This window comes from Passer montanus, unplaced genomic scaffold (assembly GCF_014805655.1).
Source record: "Passer montanus isolate IOZ18808 unplaced genomic scaffold, ASM1480565v1 scaffold5, whole genome shotgun sequence".
In the NCBI taxonomy this organism is placed as follows: Eukaryota; Metazoa; Chordata; class Aves; order Passeriformes; family Passeridae; genus Passer; species Passer montanus.
In genome coordinates, this window is record NW_024369929.1 from 15,006,119 (window position 1) to 15,029,951 (window position 23,833).

Genomic DNA, 23,833 nt, shown 5'->3' on the forward strand with positions numbered 1-23,833 from the left:
AGATAACTCCCTCCCCACTGCTGACACACTGTCTGCTCAGCTGATTCACCCCTAATTGCACACAGAGCACCTGAGCTCAGCTGTGTTCTCAGTTCCACATCTTCCTTCTCCTAGGAAGGAGGGCTCCAAAACCTCCCTTATTTTTTCCACTCCTACCAGCTGGTGTGAGAAAAAACCACTCCTGTGTTACAGCCACATCCTGACTGTGACACCCTGGCTCAAGAGGAGAGATGCTTTTGTACAGCCTTGTTAAGAATGCACAAAAACAAGACAGAGCACTTCCACCTGAGCCACCTGAGCAGCAAATGTATCATCTTTTTCTTAGATTTCTGCTGGACCAGATAACCCCATCAATGACAAAAGGCATTACTGGTTGAAGCAAATTGACAAACCAGATCTTCCCATACCTGGTCACAAAAACAGCAGCATCCACAGGAGGGGTGTCATCCCTGGCACCAGGAACCTGGTTGTTACCAAGGTATTTTGCCCCACCATATTCTTCATTTTGCCACTGACAGAAGCTCTCCAGAGATCTCTCTCCATGATGCCCGATAGACAACTTTGCCTTTGGGGGAAAAAAAATAAACATAAATATATATAAAAAGGAAAAACATCAGCCCCAGTCTTTAGATAAAGCATCAGACCTCTCTGTAACAGCTAACTCCAGACTGGTTTGCAGCTGCAAGCAGACAGCTTTACCAGGAAGGATAAATAAAAGGATCCTGGATCCTTTCACTCCCACAGCCCCTGTACTTCCCACCTTTAACACTGCCTGGTGAAGTGGAACAGGCAACTCCTCAGAGTTTGTGATGCTGAGGCCCCACATCCCCCTCCCACCCTGTGGGACACCACAGAGCAGTTCCAGGAGCAGGGCACAAAGGGGCTGGAACTCACAGGGCGACTGTGAAGCAGGACTAGTTTGGTCACTCGAATGTTGACTTTAATTCCCAGGCTTTGGTGCTGGAACATGTTGTACACCTGTCAAAAAGCAAAGAAAACATCCACAGCTTATTAGCAGAAATATCAAGAACTAATAATAGTAGAAGAAACTAATTGTGACTAAAGTTAGACATTTCTCCTTTTAAAAATTGACACAAAAACTCCCCCCAAATGGATTGTGCTACTACACTCAATAAAATAAAGTATTTTTAAGAGTTACTGTGAAAAGGAGAAAAATATTCCAAAGGAACTATAAAGATAAAGTCTCAGGAACATGGATCTACATTATGAAGCATTCAACTAATATGGATCTTCAGCATTTAAATATCAGAGATATCTGAATGCAAGATGAAATAATGGTGTGTTTTAGACTTCAGGAAATAGAATGGAAAAGCAATTTCCCTCTGTTATTTTCATATCTTATATAAGAGAATAGTAATAAGGCAGCACATAATGACACAAGCCTCAGGAAATACAAAAATAGCACCGGAAACTACCTTACTACTTTCTCCAGATTTTGCATTCCAGCTCAGATACTTCACCTCATTTTTATAGGTTAGAATATAAGATCTTAATTGATCCCAGAATTTTATTCCACACATTTTTCAGTGTACAAAAGTTTTAACTAGACAGTATCAAAAAAGGTGAGGGAAGGGATTATTTCAAAAGGTGTAAAATGCCACATAAAAGGCCTTGGGTGAATATTGTATCTCCTATTTCATCAAAAAAACCAAAATCAAGACCAGTGAAGAGAGATTCCTGAAAAATGGGAGGCAGGTTTGGCCCCAGGTAAGCAATATTCCTTCCTTACAGCTCCTTTGGCTACAAGCATCACCCAGACTCAGAAACTTCCTACAACAAACCCGAGACACAAGCACATCTTGCACATCATGTTTTCAACACTTGGTATTTTTCCTATTTGTGCAAATGCTCAGGAATGTGCTCAGTGGAAGAAGCTCTCCAGTGTTTGGGGTTGGATTTAAGCACACACATAAATGTTTCCTACAATTTAGGCACAGATTGCAAGACAGGGCTATTCAGTGTTTGACCCAGTGACCTTCAGCTGAGCACAATGAGCCATTTCTCTTCCCTGGGGCTGGTGTACAAGTGCACACAAGGGCTGGCACTACTTGCTTGGCCTGGGGATGTGTTGGGAGAGCAGTTCAGGCCTCTCTCTACAGACCTGGGGGGGATAAACTTGGCATTTGCAGAGAAGGGCTCTGGCAGATGAACCCTGTGTAAATGGAGACCTGGACATTCAGCTGGGAGGGTCAACCCCTGCTGCACCACTACAGAGGCTGACAAACACTTCCCTGGGATGGATGGATGGATGGATGGATGGATGGATGGATGGATGGATGGATGGATGGTAACACTTCCCTGGGATGGATGGATAGATGTCTTTGGTTTCCCAGCTCTCCACCAGCTCTGGCCATCCCATGAAGTTCCCACTCATGAAATGAGAATATTGGTTTCCCAGCTGTCCACCAGCTCTGGCCATCCCATGAAGTTCCCACTCATGAAATGAGAATAATTCCAGCTAACAGGTCCTTATCACTGAGCCTGCTGGGTGCTGGTGCTTGGCTTCCCATCAGAGCAGCCAAGCTGCCTCCAGAGCCAGCACAGATAAATCCAAACACCACTGACTTCCAAAGGCTGTTCGCCCTGGCAAAACTTGCCTACCAGGCACCAGCTGCTGGACAGTTCAGGATTTCATCTTGAGAGCTGCCAGCCCTTCCTCCTTTTCTCTTGTGCTCTCTATCCCAAGGACAATTCTGACTGCACTTTTATTCCCATCCACCAGTGATATCAGAAGAGCTCAAGCAGCAGCAATTGGACACTAAACCAAAAAAAAAAAGTGACTGGGAGTGCAAGAGGCTCCACTTTGCTTGTTTATTCAAGCTTTGTTTGCTTATTTTCTTAAATGAAGGCCAAAGGAGCCCCAGGCTGATGGTGGTTTGTGTTGCCTAGAAGGAACATTAACCTTTCCCTCTGAGAGGGAGATCAATTAACACTTAAAGGCAACACACACTTGGCTTGGAGAAAATTTAATTTGCCAATTAAAATAATATACAGAGAAAAAAAAATATACAGAAAAAAAAAAAGAGATACATTAAAACAACACCTTCCCCTCAGCTCATCTTTACTCCTGCATTCCTGACTCCTTCCCCCTCACCCAGAGCCAGGCAGGTGGATGGGGAATGGGGACTGTCCTCTGGACCAGCTCTCTCTGCTGCTCCCTCCTCACACTTTTTCCTGTTGCAGGAGGGATCCTCTCCATGGGTTGCAGGTCCCATCAGGAGAACCTGCTCCAGCACAGGCTCCTCTCCTCAGGTCACAATGCTGGGAAAAGCCACCTGCCCCACCATGGCCTCCCCACAGGCTGGAGGCCAACCTCTGCTCCAGCACCTGGAGTCCTCATCCTCCTGCTCTGACCTGGGGGCTCACATGGAATTTTTCCCCACTTTTTTCCACTATTCAGCTTTTTTCCCCTCTTTTGAAGATGTTTTCACAGAGGCACCCCCAGCCCTCCTGACAGGTTCTGCTGTGCCCTGTGGTGAGGGCTGGGACCATCCGTGTCCAGCACAGGGCAGCTCTGGATCTCAGCCTCACCCACACACTGTCCTGCCGGAGGAAAACTTCTCTCAGATCATGGGCTTTAAGGCTACAAGGAATCCCATGGAGAAGGCAAACAGACTTTTAAATTACTTGATAAAAAAATATGAGCCTGACACAGCTCGGGTTGTTCCCAGCTGGATTTAAACCAGGCTGTGCCAGGAAGGCTGTGCCCAAAGGAAGCATCATCACAGAATCCAGCTGAATTTAAAATAAAATAATTCAAATACACAGATCTTTCCTACTAAGAATGGAATTCCATCATGGCAGCAACAACCTTCTGCCTTTCTCAGCCAGCCAACAAGAAAGCCAAACCCCAGAGACTTGGTGTGTCTGAGCTGTTCCACACCACGTCCAAGTGTCCACCAGCAGCACGTGCCAAGTGAGGTGGCTGGGATAACTGGTACCAGGGGATGAGGAATGGGATTTCCCACTGCAGATGTTCTCAAGATTTCCTGCTGCACAGACAGAGACTGACTCACAGGCACATCCCTGCCCACTCCCAACACCATGGGCCACCCTTCCTCAAGCCTGCAATTGCATCACGCCCTTCAGGCTGCTGTGACTTCTTCCAACAGGGGAAAAGTAAAAATATTTGGGTGGTTTAGAACCTTTTAATAAAATAAGGCAGCTGGGAACAGAAGTGTCAGCTGCATGAAACTCTGCCATGGAACCAAATGCAAAGGTTACTTGTTTAGGACATCACCAAGTGGCAGAAAGCAGCTTGGATGGAAAAGAAATGGAGGTTCTGGATCATTGGGATGAGAGGATGGGATGGGAAAAGTGGTCAGTGTGACTGAAGTGTTGTGGGTGCCCTGCCGCAGGGGAACTTCTACACTTCTGTATGACTTCTCTGTGAGGAGTCATCAAAAGCAGGGTGAGCTCTGGAAACAGGAGATATGGTAAAGAACCACAGAAAACAGACAGAAAAAATGGAAGGGGAAGTGCAGTAGAACAAGAAGAATAATAAAGCCTGTCTCTGGCATCTCCCCCTTCACCTGCATTTCTGTGACAGAGATTCACTGTACAGAATGCCCCGAAGAAAACAGGAAAGCTTGAAGGCTGGACCATCCTCCTGTGTTTGCATTCCTCTGCCTTTCTTTCTCCTCACAGCTCTGACATGGAAGGGGCAGAACAAATGCAGTTTTGGCATAAGCTGTGCAGGCCTGCCCCAGCACGCACAAAGCAAACACAGACATAAGGAATTGGGCTGAGAGAGGAACTAAACTACATCATTTTAATTTTTTTCTTTTAATTCTCAAGAGCTTCCTCTGCAGGTGGACGGTGGGAGGGAGATGTGTGTGTTTCAGATGTTTTGGAGTTTAGAACAGCAACCCTGAGGGTAAATTGACTTTTTTTCCCTTTTTTCTTTCCTGAGCACTGCACTCAAGCAGGAGCCTTCCCATTGCCTTGGCTGCTGGATGAGGTTTGGACAGCAGAAGCCTTAGTCAGGTTACTGAGGTTGTCTTTCTCTTGTTTTGAAAAGTGCTATAGGATTTCTAACACCCACCTAAAGCCAAGCTTTCAAATTACTCCTTTAAACATTATGAAAAAGAACATATTCATAGCTCTTTATAAGATACAGTTGACATAACTCCTTCTCCTGGGGCTGCTGGAGCAAAAAGAGAAATCTGTAGACAGTGATGAAACACTCAGATCCTTTTCCCTTATGTCCCTGTTCCCATCATGAAAATTCCAGACCAGGGTAAGGGAGCTGATTATCAGTGGCAGCTCTGGAGCCTTTATGTGCCAGCCCCCAAGAGCACAGACATATAAATCCATCAATGCAAGCATGATAAAAATTATTTTATCTGCTTTTTTAACATTAAAAAAACCTCACAGGGGAAATCCAAAACGAAAAACAATCTGCGAAGCGTAAAATTAGGCTTCAGAGAGTAAAACAGTATCATTCCTAAAGAACAACATAAGAATTTTCCCTCTTAATGGCATCCAAAAGATCACTAACTTCAAGTTCCTGCTTGCTGCTGCAAAGAGCTTCCACAGTAATCTCATGGCTTAGCAACAGCTGCAGGAGAACTGACACACACTGCAGAAACTTTCCCTCCACACTGCACTCTCAGAGAAAAAGGCAAGCTCCACACCAAGCCACAGTTGTAATTTATTGCAAAACCCAAAAAAATACACTTAGGGGACAAAAAAAAAACAAAACAAAACAAACCCAAACCAACCCAACTCTTTTTTTTTTTTTAAGGTTTTCAAACCCATGGAAAGCAGCTGTTAAATGACTATGTTGTGGTCTTGGAAATTCAGAAATTCAGACGTCTCTGTCTCCAAATGCTCTGAGGGTCAGTCTGGGTGGGACTTGGTTTGCAAAGTCAGCTCTGCACTCTGCAAGGAGCCAACATCCACAACTCCCTGCTCAGGGCCTGGCTGGAAACAGTCACTCCTCATCCTCAGCAACACAACAGCCATGGACACGACTTTCCAAAGGGTCTCATCCCCATTTATCACCACTTGAACCAGTTATCTCCAGAACCAATTCTCTCCAGAAAGCTGAAAGCCTAAACCATGAAAACCCAACACAGCAGAGACCAGTGCAGCTCCTAGAATCTCCTTTTTCCTTTCCTGGTTATTTATTTCAGATGAAAAGCAACCACAAGAGCAAACAAAAGCACAGAACTCCTACAAGAACAGAACATCCACCCTCACAGCTCCACATGGATGAAATGCACTGAGAAATTAGCTGCTAGATACAGATTAGCAGAATGGGTGAGCAAAATAAGCATGTTTTTAAGGTTGATCTACCACAAAGGCACTTGGGTCCGGAATTCAGAGGAAGTTCTGAACACTGGTGACTACAAAAAGAGGACATGAACAGGAGATGCTCTCAAGCCAAAGGTGAGACAAGAACTGGAATGCAAACACTGCAACAAAGCTCAGTAACAAGGGAGTTTAAGCTAGAAGAAGAGAGCAGCACCTATATCTAAGTAGGTGGTTTTGCATTCCCACAGCTCTGCTGGTATTTCTGCCTGTCCATGTTCTTCCACTCCTCATGCCCACACTCTCACTGCCTTGCTAAGGCTGCAGCTGTGCATGGTGGCATTTGACAACAACTTTAGCACCTGTTTGGAAAATAGTGCTGAATCAAACACCTTGCCAGAAAACAAGAAAAGATTTCTTTTTAGCAGTGGTGACTTGAAAAAAGCCAACTCAAACCCCTGGTGCCCTGCTTGTTCCTACTGATACATTACAGAGTACCTCAGAGGGAAATTCTTCCATGATCTTGGAAAAAACTGTCTTATAATTTCAAGCATTAGTTTAGTAAATGGAAGAGTCTGTACCTCTACAGTGACACACAAAAAACAAGCACTTTAAATGTGAATCTATTCTCTGTTCAGGGGCATGGAACTACAGAATAACATTAAAAACACAGCATTTGCTACATGAAGTGCTACCTGTTATTTCTGGGTTCCAAAATGGGTTTGCTGTGCTTTTAAGCTGTTATTCTAGAAGAGGGTGGTGGGGTTTTTTCCTCTAAGATTCTCATTTACCAAGGGAGCAATAAACCCGTATTTTGTAATGCTGACTTTTTCCCCCTTCAGAAATTCTTGTAACATAAATAGATATTAAATACTTTAAGGCAGATCACTTTATTTAAAATGTCTATAAATATAAAATGCATTAATAAGACCTCTTAATGCTTGTTTTGTGGTTTGACAGTAAACGTAATGGCTTACAGAGAGGAGTTAAGTTAATATACCCCTGACCAGTAATGTTCTATTTGCTTAAATGCAAGCATCCAAGCCAAAATTAACATTCTGGTTTCTTTTAGAGGCAGCTTGCCATCCTGCAGTATAGCTGAATAAGCACTGCCTAATATCATGGGGCAAATCCTGTTCCCCAGCTAACAATCACCCAAGGCTGACAGGGAGGCAAGAACAAAGATCCCAAGCAGTCAAGAGCTTGGCTTAAGGCCTCCCCAGACCCCATGATTCTCTCTCTGAAATACATTTTTCTGAATTATCCTTCAGCTTCTTTTCCTGAGATGAAGGTCAGCTTTCATTACACAAATGTAACATCAAAATCCCCTTTGATTCCCCTGAATTCCACGTGGTTTTATAACCACAGAATAAAGGATTTATGCAATGATGCCATCTATGTGTTTGCCTATCCTTTTTCCTCACTATCTTTTGGTCCTGCCAGTCACTCTCAAGCAGTTTCCTTCAGAGGCCTGAAAAATGTTCCTAAGAGTGTGGGAATGTAGGTGGCTGAGGGAGAGACGCTCCCACTGCCCCTCTGAAGAGCTGAAACATGAATTCAAATCCTATCAGACATCAGAAAAACTCACACCAGTGAGCCCCAGGAGCAATGATCTAACAGTGGGAAGCATTTCAGCTGGACCCTGCACCTGAGGAGATGTCACATGGATGTGCTCCTCATCCAAGAGTCCTCTTCCATGTGCTCTCCCTGGTGTCTAATAAAGGGGTGAGCTCACCCTACAGCATCAGAGCCCAGCTTAAAAGCCCATCAGCCTAATCCATAGGAAACTAACCTTCAATATTTGTTTAATAAATCGGTTTAGAGAACCCAGCCCATCTATGAGCACCTCCCCACACAGATTTATTCACACCTGGCAAGCTGATGGTGCTGAGATGTTCTGCAGCCCCTCAGCCTGGACAGACAACAGGATTCAATGACCCACAGCCACCTTTTGTTAAAGACCTAGTCCATCAGTCTGTTCATCTCTAACAATCTTCAAAGGCTGGAAAAGCTGCACAACACAGACATCCCCAATGGCCACAATGAAATCATTGACCTGCTGGCATGAGGATCATCAAAAGCAACTGCAGAGCCACAGTGGAGCCCCCTCAAGTGACAACTGTGAGAGTACACTGGGAGGCAAAATAAAAGGTAGAGGAAGGGACACAGAAAAGCAGCTCATTAATGGAAAAGACTAATCAACCTCCCACTCAATCAGCCTCCAGGAGGGCTCCCTCACACCAACGCTTGATGAAGGAACACAAGACCTCTTAAAAAGCTGTTCCATAGCTGGTTTATGCCGAGCATCCATCTCTTCACTGGGAAGCATGACCAGGCAATTACTGTTCAGGACTGTTATTTTTTCCCAAGCCAATTTGCTGCTCATAAACACCAGGAGAGGCACAGTGAGGAGAATGAGCTGTTCCTGGATATTACAATAGCATGGGCAAAGGAATATGAGCTTCCTCCAAGACTTCCTTGTGCAAATGCCTCTGCAAGGACCCCTGCAGGCTCTGAGCAGAGTTTTCCATGTCTACATCCAATTTAGACATTACCTCCTTACTGGCACTGCCAACAGCTGAGTGAGCATTCCCTGTGGGAGGCTTTGTGTTCCCTTATCAGCTGAGCCAGAAGGCCCCACTACAGGGACAGCTCACAAAGTAACACCCACACTTCCCATGAGCCTGCAATTTCCAAAGATTCCCCTCACTCCCAAAAGATATCCCTAGGATTTCTAAAATGATTTCAAGCCAAACTCCATCAGCTACTCATAGGTATGATCAGCACCACTTCATGCAGCCCTGGGGTGAAAAGAATGGGATCAGCCAGCAGTTTGGTGATAAGTTTGCCACATTTTCTACATCAAGGGAAGCAGCCATTTTCATTGTGTAAAAATGAGAGATAAAAATCATTTTGGACTTAAAGCCAGGTCTTCTGCTGGAAATCAATATGACTGCTGGCTTTAACTACCTATAACAATGAGCCACATCTCTTGTGAAATAGGTGAGCCATAGGAATCATTAGGAACCCAAAAAACATGTCAGACAAGACCCTCCTCCAAGATAAACCACAGCAGCACCAAAAGCCTGGTAGAAAACACCACTCCTGAACCCCTATTTCCTAAGTGAAAACTTGCATTTTCAGTTTTTAAAATGGTTTTTTATTGTGGCACATACCTGGAGTAACACAAATGGAGAAGAGGCACATAACACAAGAAAACCAAAACCTTTTCTCATACCCGAAGGTCAAAACAGTTCTTGATTTCTGCTGCGATGTCAGCTTTATCCTACCCTCTGTACGTCCTGCTTACTTTTGTTTCCTCTTTTGAGAGCAAGGTGCCTACTTACCATATTCATAACAGTGAGGATGAACCTCTGGGCAGCCTCTGCTCCGTGGTACTGCACCATGTCAGCATCTGCCACCACCAGCGTCTCCACCGTGTACTCGCTGGTGAGGCGGATCGCGTTCCTCCGCTCCCGCCAGTCGCTCGTGGCCTTCACTTTCTTCTGTCTCTTCTTTTCTGAAAAGCCAAAATGCCTTTTAAGGCTGGCAGATCACAATAAAACACTCCCAGCCTTTTCAACAAACATTCAGGTGGTAACAACCTTTAAATTGAAGTGCTCTTGGCTGGTTAAAGAAGAGGTTGCATTGCAGGTATGTCTGTGCCTCTGGGTGCAGAGGGCAGCAGATGATGTGAAAAGAGCGAAGGTGGTGGGAAAAAACATAAGTTCAGGAAAAAGAAAAAAGTAACCAATTCAAAAATGTTACAGATAAGTTAAATCTCCCTTTCTCCTAACTAAAGCACTGATGTATTAATAATTTGTCTTCTTCTAAGCTGAAAGGTGAACTGTGTTTCACAGGCAGATATGCAAAACAGCATGAGGCATGACCAAAGCAGAAATTAAGTTCAGATATTAATTCAAACCTCCTCACTTCACTGCAGCCACAAAATTGTGTTCATGCTTTCAATTGTAAAAGTAAAGAAGCAAACGAAGCAACTAAAACACATTTATTCTTGCAATAAGAGACTTCTAAGATTCACTGAAATGATCTCTGCCTGCTGTTCAGCCTGTGATATACTATGGGTATTGGCACTGCTATTACTATTGATTTTTTCCTGTGGAAAAGGGAACAGAACATACAAATCCTGAAACAGCACAAACACAACATTCAGTGCAAAACTGACATGGGACAGAGCCTAACGGATGATCAGACAAATCCCTCTTATGTCACACAAGACGTGCTGCTCATTCCCCAGAGCAGAGAATCACTTTTTAATTTTCTCTAGATTTACCCTGAGACCCTCTCTGAGCAAAGCAGCAGCCAGAGGTGAGCTGGTGTTCACTGATCCTGATTTTCCACAGCCTGTTTACCAGCTCCCTGACATAATTCAGCTTGAATTTCCCTTCTTTCCCAGATCATCAGTTTTCCCTGACCGACCCTCCTGCATTCAGGGTGACAAACTACATCAGCTGCAAGCCCCCCAAAGCCCACCTGAAATGGACTCCCTGCCTTCACCCATTCATGCATTTTCTGCCTTGTTAGTATGCACATTTCACCACGTCCATCCCATCTCCTCATTCCTGGGTTTCTTCAGTCATCCAGTACAACTCTGCACGTGCTTTTCTGCCCAAGGCATCAACTGTCAACACTTGGTACATATTTTAAACTGAGAAAACAACCATGAAATTTGATTTTTTTTCAAAGAGAGTTTGGAAATATCCCCCTGGGTTGAAAGACAGACAGGAGTCTATGGACAAGAAAAAAAAAAAAAAAAGAAATTGGGGGGGGTGATCATAAATTATGGAAGCTACATGCCAGCAGCAAAGATGAAAATAACCAAGTTTCAAGGTCTGTTTTCACATAGGCTACACAACAGCTACAGAAAAAGTGCACAATCATGGCAAAGCTGTCCCAGAGCAGAGGATCTCTATAATAAAAATAAAATAAATAAAATTTAAAAGATTGAAATACAAGAAAGAACAAGAAAGAAGGAGAGCTCAATGCACCTTTGATTTGACAAGTATGAGATGGAGATGGCTTTGAACTCCTATGGAACAGCTCACATGTTTGTGTGTAATTTTATTTCTTTCATTCCATTCATTTCCCATCCCTCCCTCTGCACAGCAGCACATCTTTAGCTACAAGTCCTCAACATTATCATTTAAATACCAAGGAGAAATCAAAGAAAAAAGAAAAGAAGGTAAATTATTTCAGTAAAAACACTGACATTTTGGGTCTTACTGCTTCCTGAAAACAGCAGCATTTCCTCATTGAATTCTTATTTTGGCAATCCCCTAATAAATGTTTCCAGGTGGTATAAATCTCTTACTTGTAGAGAAGTTGCTCTTATGGTGGGCTCAGCCTAGATTCAACTAAGCCTAGATTCAGCCTGGCATTGAATGAGCTGTGTAAAAAAGTTTAAGTGGAAGGAAAAAATTGCAGTTCTCTGTATTTTCCCTTAAAAAAAAATCACTTTTTTTGGTGGAAAAGAAGAAATTTGTGTCAGAGGAGGAACTGACTCTGCTGGACTGGAGCTTGCACTGGGGAGAAGAGGTCATGCCATGGTCACTTGCCAGTGTGGTTCCTCCTCCAGAGGCAGGTGAAGGAATTGTAGCAGAACAAAACTCTGCAAGCTGTGACTTCTGGAGAGCAGCAGCCTAAGGAGACTCCTGGCAGAGAGCTGGGCAGCCTTGGCTCACACACAGCCTCTGCCCACCTTTCCTCCTGTGGACTGGCTGCTTTCCACAGAGGGCTTGGGATTGGAGGATGTGTGTGGAAAACCAGCGCCTCACAGCCAGAGTGACCTGACAGGAGAATCCAGGCTCCTGCTTTACCCTCACCTTCACACTGTCCAAGTGTAAATTTACCTGCACTTAAAACAGGCAACAGGACTCGAGGGAGCCCACAAAGAGCTCAGGAGGTCACTGCTGAACCCTCCACAATAGGCACAGCAACACCAGCTACTTAAAAAAGAGAGGTTTTTCAAGTTTGTAGCTCCTCCATAGGGTAAATTGTTTTGTCATTTCTGTCCACTTTCACAGTGGTCTCTTTTTGCATCCTCCTGCCTACCACTATTTTCCAGAATAATCAAGCCTATGGAGAAAACAAGGCATTTGCATGGATGAACCACAACAAAGAGAAAGAAAATGCACATGTCCTGTATCACAGATGTTTGATGAAGACAAAGATCCAAAACCAGCAGGAAAAATCCTCATTAAGTGCATTTGCAGCTCATACCTGAAAGTGAGTCAGTTTTATGGAGGTATCCAAAGAATAAAAATACCCCATCTCTAGAGCCTCACTTCAGAAACAAGCCAGCACAGAGAAGTCTCATTCCTGCCCTGCAAGATTTATGGACCATGGGCAGAGAATCCCTCCATGAGTACATGAAACCCCAAACTAAAATAAACATCAGCCATTAAACCAAGGATTAAATGCCTGCTGGATTCTTTATTTGAACAAACTGATGTTACAGATTTTGTGGTGCAGATGTCAAGTGTTAGTGTGAAGGCATAAGAGGCCATAAACCACGGGCAGGAGCTGTCAGAGGAGTTTACATTGCAGGGAGCACACAGCACATGATTTTAGGAGTCAGGTGTTCCCTGCTTAAGAGGTCAGAGAATTTAGCATGAAATATGAGCTGAAACAGTCAATCTGCAACACAGCATGTACATGCTGCAGGTGACTGGGCACAGGGGACATTACTCTTTGGCCAGCCACTCTGACAGTGTGTTATACAGTCTATCAGGCCAAAAAATCCACAAAATTCAGGGCTGTGAGGTGAAGGGAGAAGGGTGAAACACCCCCAGATCCTCAGCAAAAAATGGCGGTGACACTGCACAAGTTCATTAGGTGACTTTCATTTACCCTTGCCTGGCTCACCACCTTCAAAGCCACATGATCACACCACGTCCTGCAGTCTTTGAAGTCTCCCTCAGAATGTGAAGAAGCAGAGTCCCCACTGTGATCAGAAGCACAACAAGGCTCTTCTGAGGCCTCTGTAGAAAACTCCTGACGTTCAGTGCTTTTGATGGCAACTCAACAGATGTGCAATTCCAGAGCAACCGCCCCAAATGACCTTTTCCTATTACACACCAAAAGCACTGTCTAGCACTGTCTGGCTTTTGGCAGATTCTTGCTGTAAGTGCAGAGTCCTTTCCTGTTCCTCCTACCTCCCTTCCAACTGTATTTCCCAGACTCATCTAAAAGCAACATTTTCTCCTACAGCCTTCTCTATTTTTTCCTGCCTAATCTTTCCCTTTGTAATTTTAGCTACCTCATTCTTGTTAAACCCACTGATGGTTTCTGGATGCCGTTCAACAAAAGCCACAAATAAAAGTTAAACTGCAGAATGCTTTCTGCAAGGCCAGATTTCTCCTTAGAAGCTCTTTTCTATTGCTGCCTTAAAAACCCTCTCCAGCTCTTCCTCAGGAGCCCTTTGCTCCCTTCCCTCCTCCCATGACCCCTTTAACATCTCCCCACACCCTTGATGGAGGGCAAGCTCTGTTTTACCATGTCCTGTTATTTCAGCAGCATAAAAATGAAGAGAGGGCATCCGAGTGGGGCAAACAGCTAAAATTAATTTTCCCTAAGCCCCAGGAGTTTCCAGAGAATCTCTGACTGGTACTCACATTAGGCAGGTTTTATTAGCTTCACCTAAAAGTAAAAATCATCACCTCTCCAAAGTGAAACAGAAAGAAAAGGGAGATCCTGCACACAAACCAAGCCTAGAAATTACAGAAAAGAAGCCCTTGAGGTGTATTCTTACTACTCAACCTAAAATCCTCTGCTGAATTATGAGAGGGACAGGATGCCACAAAATGTCCCTGGTTCCAGCAGCAGGATAGAAGCACCTCCCAAAAGGTGATTAATCCCAGTCATGGAGACATGGAGCCCCTTTGCCTCTGCCAGGATGCAGCACAAGAATTATCTCTGTGCCCTGGCTTCTTATAGCTCCATGAAACCTTGGAATTTCAGATTTACCACAGCCAGCTGATGCCAGTAGATTGCCTGAAATTCAGAAATTACAAAGGGTTGCTTATTGAAAGAACAGCTGATTACAGATTGAGAGCTCTCCTCTCATTTTTAACGCCCTGTCCTACAAAACTGCATCTCCAATTTCTCACTGACTGGAATGGCAAAATCAGGCATCAACTGCTAGGAAAAATTATTGCAGAGCAGGATGATCCATTATTCCCTAATTCACCTTCCAAAAATGGCTTTGTTTTGCTTTGGGGGTTTTTTGTTTATTTTTTTTCTCCCAAACAGTCACTTTCATACCAAATCACAAGTTCATGACTATTTCTCTGGCACAGCAGCAAACAAGAACTTGAGACAGAAGTCATGAACTCTGAGCTGCATCTCAAAACACCACAGATTTTACTGCAAGGATTGTTATCCAAGTTACTCTGTGGCTTGGACACATCAGTTAAAACCTTATTCTTCTGCAAAACAAACTCAGTCATCAACACAACTCATCAGGACTTTGCTTTAATGGCAGGTCAGGATAAGCACTGTGATCTCTGCTAAATGGTTCAATCTGTCACCAGGATTCAAAGATTCCCACCTCCTGGATTATGCACACCCATCTCCCATGGAAAGGACACCTTCCTGGTGGCACAAACAAGGACTCATGGCAGATAAATAAAACAATTTAGTGGCACAGGAGCAGGCACAGTGAGCATGGCTTGAGCTATGGACAGTGATAACATGGAAGAAGCAAAGACACCTAAAAGATGAGCAATCTACCTTAGTCCAGGAACCATCTCTCTGCTTTTCTAGCCAGAATGACCATGGAATATCCATGAACATCCCAAGACAAGGACAGTGGACACTGACAATGGAACTCATCACCTGCCAGGCTGGATTTCACTGGGCTCCAATGGAAACCAGCACTCAGCTTTCTCAGGAACCAAGCAAAGGAGCAGCACAGCTGCTCTGGAATGGGAAGAAATCCATCCACTATGTACATTTACATTTCCTTTTTGTGTCTCTTTTTCACCTTGGCAGCAGAGAGAGAAGGACTTGGAGTTCCTCAGACTCCTCATGACCCACACTGAGGGAATCATCCAGAACAGACCTGCAGTAAAGCCTCACTTGCCACAAGTGATGGAAAAGGACACTTCTGAATGTCAGACTGCTGCAGGAGGCTGCTGTTTATCAGCCATGAGGAAACAATCACAGGCTTGCAGGGAAAACCCAGACTCCCCATCAGGAAGAGAAGGGACCTGGAAAAACCAAGGGATTTACCCACAGAAGTGAGACACACTCCCATGGGCAAAGTGCTGAGTTCCTGATACAGGGAATCCTCCTGTGCTTGCAAACACTTAATCACATTACATCTTCTGTGGAGCCCATTGTTGAAATCCTGCTTTAATTCTTCAACAGCTGCTTCCTAATATGGACTAATACAGGTTGCATTACATCTCTCTATTTTTAGTGCACATGTTTTTGGCCATAACAACTGCTCCTTCAGGCCAAGTCAAACCTGCAGAGAAAACACAGCTAGGAGACAATGATTAAAGATGGGGAAATGCAACGCAGCAGTAACATGTGTTTAAGATTTATACCTGTTCAGGGAAAGCATTCCCTACATTTGATACCTGTACACCAGCACTTACTTAAATTATTACCAGCTTTGATAAATTGTTAAAACAGGTTGCAAAGTAACTGTGCAGAGAAGCAACACGTTGTTATTTTGTGAATTAAAATATTGATCTTCCTGTTATTTCACTGTATGGGCAGCACATTTGCATTAAAGGAAAACGGGTTCATTTAAACTGACAAAAGGACTTAAAGCAAACCCACATTTAAGAGTAATTTATGAGGTCTATATCATAAACATGAAATAACAACCTTCTGTCCAAAGACAAGCTGCTCTCTCTCATGCTCCTGGACTGTATTTTATATCAAATCCTTCCTATGTAAGGAGACTTTAATACATCACTGGAGACTTTTGGAGAAGTTGTAACAGAACTTACTTTTCCCAAAGAAACAGAAAGTTTTATGACATGGTTAGAGGAGATTCCTGTGCTTTTACAACATGGTTTGATTCTGTCTTGAACATTGATATTTTCTCAAAATCAAGAAAAACTGAAATTTTTTCCTATTTGCAGACTCTGATGGCATAGAAAACATGCAAAATATGTGCTGAAATCTCAGTAAATAGTTAAACTACTGTTGTTCCATGATAGTTCAGAAAAAGAATCCATTTACTGCAGCTGAGGCTGTGGCGGACACTGTCATATGGAAACAGCTTTACTGTATGTCACAAGCTCACAGAGAGAGTGCAATGAAAGAAGCTCTATCTCAGGGGCTGGGCACTGCAAAAAATCATGTATGATGCCTTAAAAGAAATCTTTCCTGCCTGCCTGGCTCTTCTGCAGGGAAACTCTTACTTGTATGTATTAAAACCTGCAGACAAAACTCCCTTTGACTCCACTCTCTCCATAGAAAAACACATCTCCAGGACCTCTGAGAAGAAAGTTGCCAGAGCTGGTCTCTAAACCGAGAGCAGGGTGTGACAGGAGGTTTGTGCAGATGCTGCCCAGTGTCCAGAGATGAGAGGTGCTTCACATCACTGGTGTGAAGCTATTTCCCTTGTTCCTCACGACTCCCTGCTCAGAGCAAGTGAAACCCAACCTTCCCTTCCTTCCCCTCGTTGCATGTGCACCTGGAAACCTTTTAATAGGTTTTCTGTTTGCCTCACAGGGGCTCATGTTCATGCCTGAGCAGAAATGTGCATTGTGACTTGAACTCTCTCTCTCTTGCTGGATGACAGGTGATAAAAATAAAACATATTCACATATCATATGACTAACAATAGCACCTGGCCCATGGTGATGGGATCCCTCCTTTGCTGCTGGAGCACTTTGGAATTCAAACAAAGGAATTAAAACATCAGCTCTGGGATTTTTTTAACCCATTAGTAGACACTTTCAGGTTCAAATCTCAAGGATCCAGTCATGCAAAACCTTAAGTACTTTCCCATTCTTGACTACAGCCAGATTAATCCTCTTATACAGATTATTCCAGGAGAAATTTGGCTCCCAGAAAGTTCTCCTGCAGACCTAAAAATAATTTTGAGTGCTGCAGGACATGTAACACCACTCAGACTAAAGGAGTTGTTTTAGAGATTTTAACCACCCCTTATCAAACCAGCCTGATGGCATTACCTGGCCCCAAGCCACTTTCCCCCTCCCAAGGCTGGGGTCTGCAGGGAGAGCACCACATCTCTGGGTGGAACACAGGGGCAATGCCCTTGGAAAGCTGTGCTCTCTGTCCCCCCAGCAGCACTTCCTAATTAAGTTCATTTTGCTTTCTTAAAGTGTTTTCCTGCTCCTCCTCCAAATACTCACACAAGTCATTACATCACCAAGCACCTTTGTTTTCCAAGTTATTAAGTTCATTTATCACAGGAAATTTGCCATTGAGCAATTTAGCCCTGTTTAAATTTTTATGACATGATCAGTAGTTAGCATTAAAAATTCAGCTGATGTTTTGTGCTTTGATTCCCAAATAACCCCAGATTATGCCAGCTACATCTGAATTATAGAATTTTAAGAAAAAAAAATACATACAGAGATGATTCTTGTGTATTCAGCAAATACAAGAACAGCAGTAAAGGACTGAAAAACGCCCAAACATGGCAGTTTTGTGCGCTTGAAAAATATTCATTTTCTACTGCATTTAGACAGACTTGTCTTTTTCTGTCTATGTCATTCTACAATACAGGGTTTGTACCTAAATGTCTGGCATAGAAATATCCCCATGTATTTACAACCTCCAACCCTCCTGCCAAGTTTCAGCCTGAGTGAGCCAAATTTTAAGCCACTGGAAAACAACCTCTAGTACAAATCTGACCAATCTATGCTGGTATCACTGTAAAGAGATCTTTTACCAGGAGAAACTCTGGAAGCACACCCCTAGATGGTCACTTCCACACAGTTTTACTAGAAATGGACCTTCTAGTACAAATCTGACCAATCTATGTTGGTGAGTATCACTGTAAAGAGACCTTTTACCAGGAGAAACTCTGGAAGCACACCCCTAGATGGTCACTTCCACACAGTTTTACTAGAAATGGACCTTTTGTGTGTCAGACAGGATTATTTTTTTCATTTCTAAACTCCTTGTGCACAAAAGTTAATCCAAAGCAGACAGGAGGCAATTAGGTCATTAATGTGCTGAGCCTATTAACAGCCATGAGTTACATTTCTGTCCCTCAACAATAACAAAGATCCAGGGTTTGCCTTTAAGTGGGAAAGCCCATGAGCAACTGCATTACTTTAGGACAGGGCTACTGCCAAGCAAGGCTTGGCTCCCCTCATAGCACAGCAAGTCAGCACCCAAGGGATGGGAATTCTGTTCCCAGTGCAGCAGTGGCTCCCTCAGGAAGCAGGAGGTGCCACTGGAAACACTCTTTTATCAGTGTCTTCTTTTAGTAACTTCATGCTCACTCAGCTCCTCTTTCCCTTTGTGATCCCATGTAATTATTACCCAGCGTCTCCCCAGTTTCCTTCCTTTAGTTCCTCTTCTCAGGGAGGGAATTCCAGTTCTGCCAAGGACAGGGAGCATCCTGCCCCTAAAAAAAAAGGTCAGGAGGTTCAGTGACCAAAGGGTGAGGCTCATTTCCTGGACTGATTCTGGTTCAATTCAGATTTTAACTAATGACTGTCTCATTTTACAGTGTAAGAATTCTGAAATGCATTTTCTGTGACCACAGGGCTGCAGCACCTACAGAACTTGGCTGGGAAATCAGAGCAGTGCTGAATTCTGATGTTTTCTCTGAAAAGAGACATAAGGGATCTGTAACTGTAACCAGATCCAAGATTTCACTCTCAGAGAATCAGAGAGAAGATTGGCTTAGTCTGAACCCCTGAGAATGATAAACCTGCTGAACTATTAAGAGCTCAGCTCCACACAGGAGAAAATAAAGGTCCTGGCTGCAGGATTTACCAGCACCCAGTGCAGAGGCAGGCACAGGCTGTTTTGCTGGTACACAGGTCTGGTTAAACACAAAAGTTGAGATACAAAGCCTTACAGGCAAACTTCAGGTTCCTGGCTGCCTGTTCCAGTGAGCTCCTTCAGGCCTCTTCCACTGCTGTTCCCACAAGGAAGCTTTTTGTGCCTCCTGTTGCTGCCACCTCCTTCCACATCCAACAGCAGCCCTTGTCCCTGAGCACTCAGCTCTTCCCACACCAGAGATTCTCACTCCTGTACCCAGGAAATCCCCCCAGCCCTGCTCCCCCCTTTGCCCCTTTGGCAGCCCAGCAGCAGAGCCCACTGCTCCATTTATGGAATCCACCCAGGAGAAGGCAGGAGAGGAATGAAAGGAGCAGAAAATACAGGAACATTGCAACCTAATGAAGAAATTTCACAAAGTTCATAAAAAATAACCCCTCTGCAACACATTCAGAGAGAATTCCAGAAATGATAAAATTTAATTGCTCTAAAGAAGCAAAATAATAGTTTATATCACCTGCAATTTGTCTGTGTGGCTTTGAAAGTAGAAGAAGACAGGATATGATCAATGAACAGAGCTGGCCATTTCCTTTTGAAAAATGATAGCAAATCCTAATATATGATACAATAGCTGTTTTATCAGATAGAGCTTAAGTCTGATGAGTCAAACACCAGGTAGAAAAAGCAAAATTAAGCTCCTAGTTTAAAAAAAAATCACCTTTCTGAACTACATCTGGTAATTCCAAATGCACACAAGCCCTTACAAAGCAATTTGAAGTCATAATACAAAGTCTGCTCAGTTGACTCTGATATGGATTGTGTACTCTGCTACGCAAGGAAGAATGATGGCATGAGAAGCTGAAAAAGAAAGCAGATTGCTCTGAAAGACAAACTGTATCTCTTCCATCTCTAGATATCCCTTTATCCTACTATGAGCTGGATCCCTGGAGTTGGACTCCACAGATGATACTTGTGATTAAATTATATCGAAGCAGGTGAAATGATGTTTTCCACACTCTGCAATGTGAGGATCACCATTCTATCCCTGCCTGCTCAGCACAACTCCAGTGGAAAGGCAAGATGGAAGAGTCCCCTCAACACTGACTTCAGTTAAAAAACCTGAACCTTTGCTAAAAACCCAGTGAATCCCTCCCTGAGCAGTGCTCACACTGCAAGATTAGAGCAGAATTTATCATCTCACAAGTCCAGTGTTACAGCACATGCCCTGACAACCTCATGTCTGTGATGTGACTCCTGCCTGAAGCAGCAACAGGAGTCACCCACACTTGCCATCCTTGCCCAGCTCCAGCTGCCCAACCACCAGAATCACAAAATACAGGCAGAATTCCTGTGGCTGTTCTCTGGAAGCACTCCAAGCTCACCTGCTACAACCTTGCAGTGCTCCTCAGGGCCCTGTGGCCTGGAGGGATGGGGCTTGGTGGATCGTCTCCGCCTGATGAAATGTTCCTTCCCACTGAACGAGGTCTCAGATGCATTCACAGGTTGGATCAGCAGCTGCTCTGAGCCAAGCTGGATGTAGCCAACCTGTCCACAAAACAGAAGGAAAAAAACTCCATCAGTTTGGTGCCCAAGCCTTGTCTATCCAGCCTGGTCTGAAACCCAGGTCATTTCACTGCAATGGTTTGCAGTGTGAGGAAATGATGGGATTATGGTTGTGTTCAGCCTGTGTAATAAGACTAAAGAATGTCATCTGCTTCTCTTATTTATTTTTTATATCACTGAGAACTATTTAGAAACACTGTACATGCACAAAGGAAAGGTGAGGATTCCTGTCAACACTTTTGCTTTCCCTTCCTCCTCTCCCTCCAGACACAGCCCCACAAATATGTGTGTTTTACAAGATGCTCAGCTCACATGAGGACAAATAAATCCTGTTAACAGAAATCCCTTCAAAAACACCTCTCCAGCTGCCAGGACTGCCCTGCTATTGAATGGCATTTACTGTCTCAGGGCACAGAGGTGACACTGCCTGCACACAGGAGGCCCCTGTGGGTACCACCCTCACAAGGAACACTGAGTGAACTGATGCAAGTGTGACTTGTAAAGCCACACTGCATTTTTTGGGACCAAATACCTCTTCCCGACTCCATTAAGGGCCACACAGTCAGCTCTGCTCTCCCTGCAGGCTATGGGTTGTGTTTCAGAGGTAAAGCCAGGAATGGACTGCTGCACTGTCCCAGTGTCAGGATTTTCCACCATTCCTGGAATAAGTGACACTAGGAAGGCAAAGACCCTGCCTAAGTAACTCCCCAGGGTCCAGGTCAGAGCACTAAATCCCTGCCTTCCTTGCACCAAGTCCAGACCTTACAGCAGGGCTGGCAAGAACACCTTTGGAAGCCAGCTTCTGCCCCAGGAGAGCCCTCCTCTGCTCACAACCCAGAGCTTTTAAGGTTCTTTTATGCTTTTTCCACTCCTTTTCTGGCATGAAAACAAGAGAGTGAAAGCAAAGTTATCACCTTAAAACTTAACAAAGCCTCCAGGTTTAGTAATCAACACTGAGGTTATAACATGTTACACAGAGTGAGTATTTACAATGAGGAGCTCTTACTTTTCATTGCACTAATCCAGTGATTATTTATATTGCAATTAAAAGTCTCAAACCACAGCTTTGCCATGTACCTCCCCCTTGAGAGAAGTCTTGAGGTCTGATTTAACTTCTGTTAACAACAGAAGGACTCATCTGGTCTGCCAGGATTGTGCACCTGAGAGGTAAAGGTGCTTCCAGAGAGCTCCAACACCCATCCTGTACATAAAAAGAGAGGCCAGACTTTTCTGGTCCCCCCTCTCCACTCTCTGTGCCAGCCAGGCAACTCTCCAAAGAAATGCTCTGCACGTACATCCAAATGCTGTATGTTGAACAGCTGACTGCACTAATATGATTTATAATATACATTACATACATACTGTATATTGCACATTTCCACACCTCCCTGCCAAATCCCGTCCTCACGTACACCCAGGAAATCCCTTTGGCCCAGTATTTCCAGCAAGAGGAATTTCTGCCAGCAGAAATGAGAGCTCTCCTCCTTTGACAGCCACACAGACTGAACAGCATTCAGGGTGTCTCAGGAAGGGTCACTGATTTCCAAAGAGAGCTTGGACAAAAAGAAAACTGTAAAAGTTGGTGTCTCCACTGGGCATGGCTGCAAAGCACAGCAGAGACAATCAGTTCCCTGTCTCTGAGGAGACAAGACACCTCTTTGGGGGCCTCACAAAAGAGACCTTGCTCTTGGGGCAGGGGAATTGCTTAAGGATGAAATGCCTTGGCACTTCCTACATACAGAGAAAACCCAACATTATTCCTAGGCCCTACAGAATGCTCACCACTTTACAAGACCCCCTCTGCCCTGGAGTGTCCAAAGGGCTGCCTTTTCACTTAAATCACAAGTTGGGCTTTGTCAGAATTGCTCCAGAGACAGCAAAAGCTCTGGTGACCTGTTCTTCCAGCCTCCTTTACGATGCTCTCCACTACTTCCCCTCCTTGTTCCAATCTTCCAGCTGGGAGGTAGCACCAGCCCCCTTTTTTAATATAGGTTTTAATTATTTAGAAGAAGGGTTGTAAATCTGGTGCCATGGTACTAAAAGCCACACCAGAGCTCCTGACAGACTGCCAACCATCTCAGCTGGTGCCAAAAGTATGTAAGAAGAAGTCAGTTTCATCACCACCCGACATTATCCCAATTTTCTGGCATCAAGAGTGAAAATAATTTAAACCATTGGAAAAGACTTATGTTTCACATTTGCTGTGGAATTGTGAAACCTATGGAGAGAAAGGGCCATGAGTCTTCACCCTGGAATACGTTGGGAAGCATCTCAAGCTCAATCTGACAAGGCAAATAGAGTTTCAAGCAGGAAGGGTTTGCAGGATCAGGCCTGTAAAGCATCCCTAGGGAGTTAAAAATGTTAAAAATTCCCCCAGACTTGCCAGTTGGGTTCTGAAGGGTCCCCAGTCCTGCTGGCCCAAAGGAGATCTTTTGGACTCTGTAACTTGAATAGCCTGGTCATTATTTTGCTTTTTCCATAAGAAATGGATTCCTCATTTGCATCCCTCAAACCCTGCAGATCCTGTCCTGTGCTAATCCCAGCAGGAGAGATCAAACATCAGCCCTGGACAAGGGCTCTGTGCTCTTGTTCTCTTGTCTGAGTTGAGGGACTGCAGAAGGCTTTTGAAGGATTTTGAAGATAAGAAGTAAAACAGAAGACCACATAACCCGTGGAGCTACTTTTCCCACATCTCAGGAAATCATTCCAATTAAGTGAAATGCTTTGGATCTGCCAATTCCCATTTGCCTGGGGAAATGCGTATCAAAAGTTGTGATACTCTCTCCCATCTTTTTCCTCCTGTGAAAGTCCAGAACCTGCTGCTGTGCCAGATCCTGGGACAGCTGAATTTTGGGAAAAGCAGCTGCTGCCCAACCTGGAGGACCTGAGACACAATATCAAAAGTTGGGATACTCCCTCCCATCTTTTTCCTCCTGTGGAAGTCCAGGACCTGCTGCTGTGCCAGATCCTGGGACTGAATTTTGGGAAAAGCAGCTGCTGCCCAACCTGGAGGACCTGAGACACAAGA

The 23,833-nt window shown here is 44.2% G+C and overlaps 1 protein-coding gene across 1 annotated transcript in view; it reads right to left on the minus strand.

The window, feature by feature from the left end:
* The window catches only part of ADAMTS17 (ADAM metallopeptidase with thrombospondin type 1 motif 17), a 154,056-nt gene that overhangs the window by 123,193 nt on the left and 7,030 nt on the right, over positions 1–23,833 (minus strand). The window contains exons 3-6 of the mRNA XM_039723597.1: positions 20,625–20,787; positions 9,624–9,796; positions 895–978; positions 408–565 (exon numbers count right to left, since the gene is read on the minus strand). Of these exons, the coding sequence (XP_039579531.1) occupies positions 408–565; positions 895–978; positions 9,624–9,796; positions 20,625–20,787 (578 nt within the window). The remainder of the gene's footprint in view (positions 1–407; positions 566–894; positions 979–9,623; positions 9,797–20,624; positions 20,788–23,833) is intronic.